The sequence below is a fragment of the Eptatretus burgeri genome, chromosome 9 (assembly GCF_056783735.1).
Source record: "Eptatretus burgeri isolate ZD-2024b chromosome 9, Ebu_testis_v1, whole genome shotgun sequence".
NCBI classification, from domain to species: Eukaryota; Metazoa; Chordata; class Myxini; order Myxiniformes; family Myxinidae; genus Eptatretus; species Eptatretus burgeri.
The window spans coordinates 46257206-46270042 of record NC_140969.1 but is presented as its reverse complement, the minus strand read 5'-3'; the positions used below and the strand labels follow the sequence as shown (position 1 = coordinate 46270042).

Genomic DNA, 12837 nt, shown 5'->3' with positions numbered 1-12837 from the left:
AGGAGCGAGCGCCACGATCATCAGCCCTGTGGTCCTTAATTTGAGTGTGGATGGGTGGGACGAGATCCACAGTCTGCAAAATCATAGTTTGCAGCTAGCTACCAGGGCAATGGCCCCCATCATGGGGCGTGGTTTCGTGAACCTTAAATTGGGCACTGTTAAAAGGAAAATAGAGGTTTGGGTGGCAGAGGTGTGCGACCCATGCTTAATAGGGTTAGATGTGCTGACTGCCGGTGGTTGTAAGATCGACTTGGGCCGAGGAGTCATGCAGTTGGGTGGTGAGGAGTTGCCGTTGGGGGGCTTGAGCACGGATGAGAAGGTAGAGCTGGAGGCTCCCAACTCCATGGTCATTCCCCCGGGTGCCGAGGCAGTAATTCCGGCACGGTGGCGGGCACACCCAACCTGGCAGGGCTCCTACGGCCTGGCCGAACTACTGGAGGGGCAATCGACCCTGAGTTTAGTCGTGGCCCGCACCATGGTAAATACCGACGGGCCTATCATGCCCGTCAGGGTAATAAATGTGAGCACGGAACCACGCACTATAGGACGGGGCATGAAGGTGGCAGATTGCACCCCAGTGGTACGAGTTGCAGATCTGAGGGATGAGAACATCGAGTCGGACCGGCCCAGAGGGGGTCTCCAGAGTCTGATAGGAATTGACCCGATCCCATTTGCGAGATGGTAAATCGGAGTGGTGTAGATTTGGAGGATGCCCAGCGGGAGGCCTTACACAAACTGGTCGGCTGACAGATAGAAATCTTCTCCTTGTCACCCAAGGATATTGGACGTATGGGCCTGGTGAAACATCAGATCCACACCGATGGGGCCTGGCCTGTCCATCAGCCCGCTCGACGCTCCCTTAGAGCAAGAGAGAGGAAGCTGACCAACAGGAAGAAAAGATGCTCAATGCAGGTGTCATTGAGCTCTCAGGAAGTCCTTGGATGTCACCGGTTGTGTTGATTAAAAAGAAGGATGGGACCACGCGTTTCTGCATGGACTATCGCCAACTTAACAACGTGGCACTCAAAGACTCCTATCCCCTGCCTTGAATTGACGATACCCTCGATGCCGTTTCAGGCTCCAAATGGTTCTCAACTTTGGACCTCAAGAGTGGGTATTGGCAGGTGGAGATAGACAAGACGAGGAAGGAGAAAACGGCATTTTTGACAGGGAAGGGATTGTATCAGTTCACTGTGATGCCGTTCGGTTTGTGCAACGCCCCCGCCACCTTTGAGAGATTGATGGAGTGTGTGCTGGGCGGCATGCCATGGCAATCATGCCTGGTGTACCTGGAGGACGTCCTGGTGCACGCTAAAACATTTTCCCAGGCAATAGCTAATTTGGACCAGGTTTTTGGGCGCCTCAGGCAGGCAGGGTTGAAGTTGAGCCTGGAGAAATGTACTTTGTTCGCAAAGGAAGTTGCCTATCTCGGATGGCCCTCGACCAATCAGCGCGCTACGAGTGAGGTGGCCGCCGCTCAGCCAATGAGACCCCGTGACGGTGAGAAAGGCGGTCCGCATGACGTCACCACGCCCCCGGGCCAATCAATGGACTTGCCGCTCGTTTTGGCCAATGACAGGGCGACAAGCGATTCTGCGTGCCAAAACCATCCAGTGAGGAAGAGCAGGGGAAGGTGGAGGCGTCCCCTCCCCCCCCCCCCGGAGAAGGGTGAATAAGGTTGTGGCCCAATCGGACGAGGAGAGATCCTTCCTCCACAAGAACCGCGAGTCGGTTGCGCATCGTCTGTCGGTGATGGAGAGAGTTTTTGAGATAGTTGATGACCATCGAGCAGGCAAGATTGTGGTCAATCTGACGGGCAGGTTGAACAAGTGTGAAGTTATCAGCCCTCGCTTTGATGTTCAACTCAAAGACTTGGAGAAGTGGCAGAGCAACCTCCTGCCTTCTGGACAGTTTGGGATACAGAGGAGAGTTTTTGGTTGCCGGGACGAGTGGTGAGGGGAGCTCTGGATTCTATTATCGCATCTCAATGCTGGCCTGGTTCACCCGTGTCAGCCGAACCACACGAGGTGGACAGGTTCATGTCCTTCTGAGTATGTGTGTGTGTGTGTGTGTGTGTGTGTGTGTGTGTGTGTGTGTGTGTGTGTGTGTGTGTGTGTGTGTGTGTGTGTCTGTCGGTGGGCCCATCTGTAAGTCGGAATTGTTTAAGTGCTCTTTGCTGTGCATACTTGCATCTCTATCGTCGGATAACTCTGCTTCTTGCGTGCTCCCCCCTTTCCCCATTACAAATAAATACATTTGTTAAATGTATCAGTTCGTTGCTGTGTTTCTTCCATTGGCTCAGTATGACACGTGTTGGTGAATTACAAAGGCTGTTGCCGTTGTAAATGTACGTTTGGACCGACGGGACTTTGGCAACCATCCGCTCGGGTTGTGCACGGGTCGGGCACGTTGACGGCTCGACTCGTACGAGTGCCGTCGAGGGTGTGAATACTCGGTAACTCACCACGTGGACCTCTAGGTATCTTGAAGATTGGCAAATAACCCTGCACCACGTGGTGGAATTATTGATGATTCACGGTCCTGTAAGGGTCCCATACCCTCGGAGTTTTCCAAAAGGTACGATCTCGATTCCGGGTGTTCGGTAGAGTCGACCCTACCGCCCCACCTAGCGATCGTGCTTGCAGCCAATACCCGGCTCCGCAACAATATTATAGTCATTTTGTTAAAGGCATGAATTGATTTACAATCAAGAGCCGAATTCATCACACACCCTTCAATTACTCGGATAAGAATCCAGTTAGCACTGATTTTTTTTTCCGCAAGGGGGGGAGGGGGGGGGACAGAAGAGTTTCAAAAAAGAAAACCTCAATTCGGAAAGTTTGAAGTAAATTAATTAATTCGAGCTGGAATTCGAGTTCGAATTTCGAACCTGTAAGTTCGAGCTGGAATTTCCAATTCGTTCAGGGTGCCGGTGATAACTCAATTACTCCTCGCAAAGGACACTGCGGGATCTTTCACGTCCACCAACCAATTCCAACAGACGGGACATATACATTAACGTCCATGCGAAGGATGGCACGCACATCGATGCCTCGCCCTGCCTGCCAACCCCAGGATGACAGTTCATAGCTTGGCCGATATTCAAATCCAGGCCTCACAGCTCAGAGGTGATTGTGCGCACCTTTTGCATCATACACTTGTATAAGAATAAACAAAGTATTTGACATCTCCATGCATGTTATGAAATTTGTTCACACATCTCTGAGTTGAATTGCTATTTTGCATCTATCTCGGTAATGAGATCAAATGCACCTGAGATTCCAGCAGAAGCTTCGCAAGCTCAAGGCGTTCATTCATATCCAATGGCTCATCTCGTATCTGTTCGAAGGCTTGTCCAAGCCATTCTCTCTGTTCTGTTGAATCAAGCCATCCCGTTTCCACAGCTAGGTGCCGACAGTACGTTTGCTGCAAGTAAGCTACGATGTGATCCAAACTCGCCTCTTTACAGCCAATATGTAAGCCATCTACGAGAGCACGGTGCACAGCAGATTGTCAGCAACATCCACTGCTCGCACGGATAGTCAATTCACAACTCTGTAACCTTATCCAAAAATCAACTTTAAGGTCATTTCCCTTGACATACATGCTCTTTCATTATCAATATTTAAAATATCAATTTGATCATTGCATCATAAAAGGTGTCTACCTTTTTTGTAATGTTCTGCGAACACCAATGGCAAATTAACTGTGACTGTTACATACAGTCTCGAAGTAAAAAAAAGCAAAGATTGCATCACTTATTTTGTTGTGCTGACTGAGGTCCATTCCATGTTCCTATCAGACATGGGGGGGAGGGGGTGGTAAGGGGGGTGTGTGGCGATACCGATAGTAAGTACAGGAAGTAATATTTGGATATGAACTCAGGAGTACTTTGCATCAACACCCCCCATCCCCACTCAACCCCATCCCCAACTCCTTTGTTTATGACTCATAATATTGTACAAGAGGATTAACCTGCACAAAACACCACAACATTGATCTGATGCAACTATGGAGCTTCAGTCAACAGAAGCTTCATTGTAGCGCATCACTGAGATTGCATGACATTAATTCACAAAATATGTTTGTTTCAGTTAACAATTCAAAATGCTACTCGTCGCTCTGCTTGAATCCACAGTTGGTTAACTTCCCTTACAGAAATTGTATTGGTAACATAGGCAGCTCATTACCAAGGTAGGCGTCAGGACCGGCGCAACATACCGGGAACAAGGTACAACCCCGGCTGAAGACCATAGGTTTCTGGCTGTATCTCTGGAACAGACTGGTCAACAAAAATGCCATCAAGTGGGTCTAGCTGAGCCTTGCGATGTCCATGTTCTCGAAATGCTGTTACAAGCCGAAGTAAAGCGTGGTCCACATCTACCACAAATCAATACAAGCATGGTTACACATCTAGCACAAATCAATACAAGCATGGTTACAGATCTCAGAGAAAAAAATATTGGGCCTAATCAGCCACATCTGACTGGTTTTTCCAAAGAGAATATTTGGAAAAAAAACAGTCGTTCTTTTCCAGTTTTCTACAACAACAAATTCCCCAAGGTTGAATATTCTGTTCAGCAAGATGCTGTGTTCTGATTTCCCCAACGTCACTTCGACTCAAAAAGACCATACTGAGCATTCATTTATCAAAAAAGGCACACAGGATTGGAAGAAAATCTCGGAAAATTTTTCCAAACATGCCGTCTCCCAGGTTCATTTGAAATGTATGGAAAAGTGGCAAAGCTTCAAACACGGCGAAGAAACAGGATCAGTAGCAGTGAAGCTTTTGGAAAGTCATCAAAGCACCGTTCAGAGAAACAGGAATTAGCTTACTAAGGTTTGTGACATCATCAAGTTACTTTCAAAGTTTGGTTTACCGTTTCGTGGGCACAATGAGGGAAAGGAATCTAAATTGAATTTTGTGATTTCTTTTCAAAGCATGATGAAACTTTTAATTCAATGCAGGCTTGTTATTTGAATTGCACAAGTTCTGAATTTCAAAACGAAGTGCTACAGATCTGTACATATTTGGTTCTCAAAGAAATCGTACTGACAATGAATAACGCCGGTTTTTTTTTTTTGCTATAATAGCAGATGAGACCAGATCGTTTCAGACAGAGCAACTTTCAGTTTGTATCAGATATTCAGAAAACCTCGAGATCAGAGAAAGGTTCCTGTGCTTTGTCAATTGCTCATCTTCCCAAAATGCAGAAGGTATTTAAACTGCCAGAAAGAAAGCTTTGGAGACAAATGGATTGCACAATGTGCTGATAGTTGCCCAATCTTATGATGGTGCTGTTGTTATGTCAGGACACGTAACTGGGGGTCAGCAGCGAATGAAAGATGATCATCCGTTTGCAATGTATGTACATTGCGTGGCACACAAACTCAACCTCAACCTCGTCCTTGTAGAGTGCTGTAAAGCGAGTCGTAGTGCTATGGGCTTTCTAAATGTAGTTGAGAATTTGTATTCAGTGTTTGCGGAGCCAACGAATCATCAGAAGTTTATCGACATGCAGACAGCTTTGGGCCTGTAGCAAAAAAAAAGAGATTGTGCAGCCCAGTGATACACGTTGGGCATGTAAATGGGGAATTAAAACAATGTTTGCATTGAAAACACATTACACCGCTATCATGCGGTGTCTCAGAGATCCAAGTAAACCAGGAGAAATTTGGTCAGTGGAAGCAAACGGCCTTTTTCATCTTATGACTGGAGTTTCATTCAATGCCTCCTTAATTATCTTTCACGACATTTCGAAAGTTATTCATGCTGCTCACAAAGGTCTTCAAAGCATCGACACCACAGATGCAAATGCCTCCTCTATCATAGATACCTGAAAGTGTACCTTGAAAAACTCAGAAGTGAAGAAAGCTGGAATGGTATGTGGAATGAAATTACAGCATTCTGGAAAGACCATGACATTGCAGTGCCAGACGAAGACACACATCACTTTCCAAAAAGAAAAAGAGCAGTGAAACTCTCAGAAGCTCTTACAGACTTTTATCCCAACAACTTTGGGTCAAAGAGCTTGTAGAAGAGGCAACGATGCACATGAAACACCTGCGTCTGTTAGCCAACCTCAAAAAGTGGCATCAGCAGTTGGACATTCCTGTCTGGGATGCTGAAACTGCAGAGTAAGAGAGACGAATCTAAAATGAATCAATGGAAATTGCTGAAACATGCGAGTCATTGTTAAGATGTCACAAAAATGGCATTCATCTACATCCACTGTTGCAGAAATATGCAGACCCACTCAAAATAAATCCTCAGCTTGGAGCTGCAGAAATGGACCTTTTTACCAATCTGGAATCTGTTGTTACCCTTCAAAGACTTTAAAAAGAATTGTCTCAGAGAATGCACCCAAACTATTACAAACTCATTCAGTTGGCTCTCACATTGCCAGTCGGGATGGCCACTTCGGAATGAAGCTTTTCTGCAATGAGACAGATTAGAAACTGGTTACGTTCAACCATGGGTGAGAGAAGATTTTCTTCACTGGCACTTCTTCACATAGAAGGCTATTTTAACTGTGAAGCTGATTCCAGAGGACAGGGTGGACGTTTACGCTAACCAAAGGTAAACATGATTGCACCTACATTAATCATTAAGGTAAGAACAGTATTTATATCAAGACATGCTTATGTATGGGAGACATTATTCATAAAGAGCTCGTTAATTTTTTTATTATTCAATAACTAGCAAATACAACCCATTACTTTGCTGACAGGGACAATAAGGAGGGGGGTGGAGAAAGTGAGAGGGAGAGAGAGGAGTCAGGTGTAGGGTGAGAGGGGGAGGGAGAGGTGGGAGAGTGACACCTCACCAAATGTTGCTATTCACTGTGGGAGGGAGGGTGAAAGAGAGAGACAGAGACAGAGGTATGGGAGGAGAGTGCTGCATTTTATTAGGAGGGGGAAGCAAGAAAGAGACAGAGTAAGAAAAAAAAAAAAGACTGGTGAGGGGTGCAAGTGGGGTTAGCAAAGAGAATGATGTGACACTTACTGACCGAACATGAAAACAAAACCATATCAGAACAGTTGTACACACAACGACACAACAGAGTTTGCAAAGGAATCCACTGGCATGTGTGAAAAAAAAACTTTGAAATCCTAGTTCCAGAAAATTAGTGGGAAAAATGAACCAAAGGCAATCACTGAAAACATTGAAGTACCGCTCACATTAATACAAGTGATTTTGGACTAACGATGCAGAAATCAAGAAAATGACCAAATACCAAGACCTCAAGCATGAAGTGAGAAGACCATGTAAGCTAAAGAATGCCAAAGTTGTACCAGTGATGACGAAGAACCTGATGGGAATGATGACAAAGAACCTCACAGAGATATTAAAAACCATCCGTGGGAATATCACTACAAACGAACTGCAGTTGGAAGCCGTCCTGGACTCAGTAACGATCCTGAAGAGAGCCCACAGCACAAAACTTTGAGAACAGAAAACTTCACAGCTTGGTCCATGAATCATGACCCCTCACCAAAATGAAGGTGGATACTGTGAACCTGCCCTGGGAAGACTCCATTCCACATTCTAAAACCCCCACATATGTAGATGCCAATCAACGACACATGACACACGACACACACACATCGAGACCTGGGAGGGATCTGTTCCACCTTCTGAAACCTGCAAATGGAGATAACATACAACAACCAACAACCAACAACCACACACACACACACACACACACACACACACACACACACACACACACACACACACACACACACACACCAAGTTCTGTTCTGGTAATACAATTTATATGCGTACACACGCATAAAATACATTAAAATGACAAACACAAAGATTTACCTTTAAACACAGTTCTTTGAAAGAGGAATTCAAGTGGGAAATTAGCAAAATTCAATTCAAAAATATATCAAGGCCCAGAACACAAAATGTCGATCTATGCCCTTTGCCTTCACAGCCAGATCATGGCAAACATTTGGTCGGATGGACCTTATTAGGAGGAGGAGATTGGGACCATACTCTGTGCAGAGTGTTGGTGCTGCCTAAGCAGTCTCCTTGGCTATTGGGCACAATCGTGGACGGGTCGCCACTCTGACACAGGATACCAGCATGCTGGCACTCATTTTGCTGACCTTGGAAGGATGACAGGCTGAGTCTGTCGAGTTAACCCCAGCTGGTATTAATTCAACAGCTGAGCGGGATTTGAACTCAGGACCCTGGGATCCAAAACCCACCACCCTAACCATCAAGCCAACACCAGGCATATGGACCTTCTTGTTTTTATGTCGAAGTGAGGGGTGATGACACCTATTATCACATAACCCTATTAAAAGGAGATCATACAAAAAGACAATTATTTAATGATTCTTGCATCGCGAGCTGTTAGGAGATCGCACAAAAAAAAAACAAAAAACGATGTCCTGTAAAAATAAAATTACACATTTTCAGTAGATGAGATAACTCCTGAGGCACCAACCGCATGGCACCACAGGGCCCAATACAGGTGGAAACGTGCGTCTGTCTAATCGATGTTCCATTGAGAGCACGGATACTTTTATCGAAATGAACAACCAAGCAGCTTGGAAAGCGCTCGCCAAGTGGCTTTGCCACACATGAAATATGGTTAGCCAGACATTAAACATACACCTCCAAGAGATGCCCAACTTTATTTTAAAACGTCAGTTTTTACCAGATTTGCTTTGATTCCCTGTTGAGCATATTCCAGAAGATTCCAGAAAATTATAGACATAGATCTGGCAGACGCTATGGATAGGTACTCCATCTGGGGGACAGGGCATGAGGTCTAGCAGTGAATGCATTAAATCATATAGCTCAATGACACTAGTTAATTTTGTTACGTTCTGAAATTATTTGTTCTGTCAATATAATTTTCCAAACAGTAGAAAAAGATAAGTTTCATAGTTTTGAAATTTCACATTTTCTTGCGTACGTATGGAGGAGGGAACATCGCCTTGCGAGCTTAAGGTAACTAGGTATATCGGCTTAGTTAAAAGACTCGTTACTTCTTTAAATTATCGGATTTTACAACAGATTTTGACACTTATTTCATCCGGATGATATCTAATCCTCAAAACTGAAATAACATGTTCATGATATTATACTTTCATCTGTGAGAGTAGATCGTGGAAAATGGTATCATTTAATGCATGAACTCGTTCCAAGGTCCTAATTTGAACACTATAGTATTTACAAAAGTGATGTATGCAGCGATTTGTAGCTATGATGAACAGGCATTCGATACGAGTGAGGAAAGTGGGAAAAAAACAACTTTATCATGAAGAAATCGTTGCTGCCTATTCCAAGTCAAGGCATGGTTGAGCAAGCCAAAAAACATGGTGGCTTCAGACCCCAGCGAGGTTACCCAGGAAAGGCCTCAAGACCCAAAGAGTGAGGTGGCGGAGGCCTGATGAAGGATATAATTAAATAAGGCCGATAATTATCTTCAAAGGGAGTGTTTTAATTAACCCAAACACCCAATTTTCACTCTTGCACTCCCTTGGAGTTTTCTTAGTATGTATGCAAAGTTTCAGGCTGCTAGGTTTTATGGTTTTGGAGTTATGGAGGAGACACACACACACACACACATACACATACACACACAAAACACATATATATATATATATATATATATATATATATATATATATATATATATATATATATATATATATATATATATATATATTATACATACACACATTTATTAGTCGAGATTTGTTGTTATGCTAATACAGTATTGGTGGTCGCTGCTAAAAATGTCAAATAATTCGGCCAAAACCAAAAAAAAAAAAGTCATAAAATAATGAATAAACTGTATTTGTGATTTCATGTCCACTGGAACTACACGAACAAACTGTAATTTTGTAAGTATATTAAGCTTGCTGCTGCTCCTCCCAAATGGAGAAGTCAAACTACGCCGATGGTGCTCAGTTACCAAACGGCTTGCTCGCGCTTCCTCAGCCAGCCGTTCCTTATCAACGGGTTCGAACGGAGTGTTTGCTCGGAGACTTCAACCATATGGCAAGAGCGACACAAGAATCTTGTCAACTGAACATACCAAGGTCACTTTGAATGATTGAATCTGGAAAGTTTGAAACTGTTACCTCGTGACGCTCGGAGTCCGGCCTCGCGCACAGTCCCGTGAGCACGTCGTGCGGCCACAGCACGTGCACACCCGGCACGGAGACCGACCTCGCGCACAGTCCCGTGAGCACGTCGTGCCGCCACAGCACGTGCACACCCGGCACACCTCATCATCGTGGTGCAGAAAAACATGCCGCTCGGAACGGTGCGGCCGATGAAGGAGAACGACATCTTGACAAAGCCGGTGCAAACAGGGGGAAAGGGGACGAAACCAGAAAGGGGTTTGATGAAGAAAGAGAACGTGACGATACGACAGGAATCAATGTCGGATTGGGGGCGAAACACGAAGAAGGGAAGGTTAGTGAAGGAATGAAGGAATGTGGGGTATGAAGCGAGGAACAAAGCATGGAGATTAAAGAGTTACAGGATGGAGATTAAACGACCTGGCGGGCAAAAGTTGAACCTGTGTGAAATGGGTGTTACATGAATAGAGGGGCATTTGTGTCCATGCCAGGATGAAGCCGATTGGTGGATCAGAGGGGCATGTCTTTGTCTAAAAAAAAAATATATATATATATATTTATTATATATATATATATATATATATATATATATATATATATATATATATATATATATATACACACACATGTATATATTTTATATATATACACACACACATGTATATATTTTATATATACATTTATTTAAATATACATTTATGTATATATAGATATAATATGTAATAGAAGCCTGGTGTTGGCGTTGTGGTTAGGGTAGCGGCTTGGGATACAAAAGGTCCTGAGTTCAAGCCCCGTTGGCCGCTTGAATTAATACACACCAGGAGGTTGACTCAGCCTGTCATCCTTCCGAGGTCGGCGAAGTGAGTACCAGTGTACTGGCCCCGGTTACAATAGGTGTACCACATTCTAGGTTAGAATAGGCGACCAGGGTTGCGTCAGGAAGGGCATCTGGTGTAAAACCTGTGCCAAATCATTAGGCGGATCATAACGGATGATCTGCTGTGGCGACCCCTAACGGGAGCAGCCAAAAGGAGAAGAAGATATATGTATATATTTTATGTATACATTTATTTAAATATACATTTATGTATATATATATATATATATATATGTATATATTTTATATATACATTTATTTAAATATAAATTAATGTATATATATATATATATATTTTATTTTTTTTTAAATATACATTTATGTATTTATGTATATATTTTATATGTACATTTATTTAAATATACATTTATGTATATATTTTATATATACATTTATTTAAATATACATTTATGTATTTATGTATATATTTTATATGCACATTTATTTAAATATACATTTATGTATATATTTTATATATACATTTATTTAAATATACATTTATGTATTTATGTATATATTTTATATGTACATTTATTTAAATATACATTTATGTATATATATATATATATATATATGTTTATATTTTATATACATTTATGTATATATTTTATATATACATTTATGTATATATATATATATGTATATATATATATATTTATATTTTATATATACATTTATGTATATATATATATGTTTATATTATATATATATATATATATATATATATATATATATATATATATATATATATATATATATATATATATATATATATATATATATATATATATTGCTTTCTTTCTTCTTTCTTTCTCTCTTTCTCCAATTGGACCTCCGCCACATAATGCCTGATCCACGAGAACATATCACAGTACCAGCTTGCTGGGAAAACTGCGCCACGTGATGTGACTTGTGAGTGTCCTGCTATGGTGTGTCCAACCCGACCAGTATTATTCCCCCGAGTGAATGAATGCTTCAAGAACATTATGTGCCGAGGAGGATCATCCATGATGTGTAGTCGAGGGTGCCTGAAGTGTTGGGTGGGGGGCAAGGTGGTGCTCCATCCTGTTGAAAAAAAATCTGATGACTTTCACAAAATTTAATTATTACATTACACTCTTCGAACTTCCCACAAATGTACTTTAGTGGGGAAGAGCACCACAAGAGTAAAAATAACCCAAACGTTTGCGCAGTAGTCTTTGCACACGTTGAAATGTAACAGTTGCAGTCCTTGTTGATTTGGACATGTTGCAGATCGTTTTCTACAGATTGTGGAAAGCAATCGCATGGAGGTAGCATGTCCAGTCACGGTGTCAGAATACCAAATTGGGAGTCAGCCTCGTGTTCCTTTAATGCAATCCCAAAATAGACGTACTGAATCAATATTGCCTCGATAAAAATAACTCCAGTGCCCAGGATAATGAGTGCATTCTGGAACAGGGAGAAAGGGTCCATCTGCAAATCAATATATTACATACACACGAGGATGGAGGACAGCCTTTTGGCTGCTGGTTGAATCATTGGTTAGGAGCGCAGCTATGCCCCTGATGCAGTGCCCCTATTACCAGGACGCTGGTGCTCATTTAGCCGTCCTCAGAAGGTCAATGTGACAGGCTGAGTCAACCCCCTGGTGCCAATTCAGCAGCCGACGGGGCTCGCACTCAGGACCCTAAGATCCCAAACCATCACACTAACCCCGAAACCAACACCAGGTTACAGAGGGGGTTGTGCCTGCGTATTGTAAAAATGAAAAATATGGGGGTGATGCCCCTGGTCTCACCTGGTAGAACCAAGGAACCACTGGTAGATATGGATGACCCACAGAATATGTAAATTAGCCAATG

At 42.8% G+C, this 12837-nt stretch overlaps 1 protein-coding gene and 1 long non-coding RNA gene across 4 annotated transcripts in view; one reads left to right on the top strand and one right to left on the bottom strand.

The window, feature by feature from the left end:
• DHTKD1 (dehydrogenase E1 and transketolase domain containing 1) overlaps nt 1–10581 on the bottom strand; it is an 89292-nt gene extending 78711 nt beyond the window's left edge. The window contains exons 1-3 of the mRNA XM_085895045.1: nt 10114–10581; nt 4222–4380; nt 3274–3485 (exon numbers count right to left, since the gene is read on the bottom strand). Of these exons, the coding sequence (XP_085751171.1) occupies nt 3274–3485; nt 4222–4380; nt 10114–10324 (582 nt within the window). The 5' untranslated portion in view covers nt 10325–10581. The remainder of the gene's footprint in view (nt 1–3273; nt 3486–4221; nt 4381–10113) is intronic.
• LOC147020054 (uncharacterized) overlaps nt 10311–12837 on the top strand; it is a 16734-nt gene continuing 14207 nt past the window's right edge. The window contains exon 1 of one of the 3 annotated variants that reach the window (XR_015061626.1): nt 10311–10450. This is a non-coding gene — a long non-coding RNA (uncharacterized LOC147020054). The remainder of the gene's footprint in view (nt 10451–12837) is intronic. The other 2 variants (XR_015061627.1, XR_015061628.1) reach the window with 2 other exon arrangements.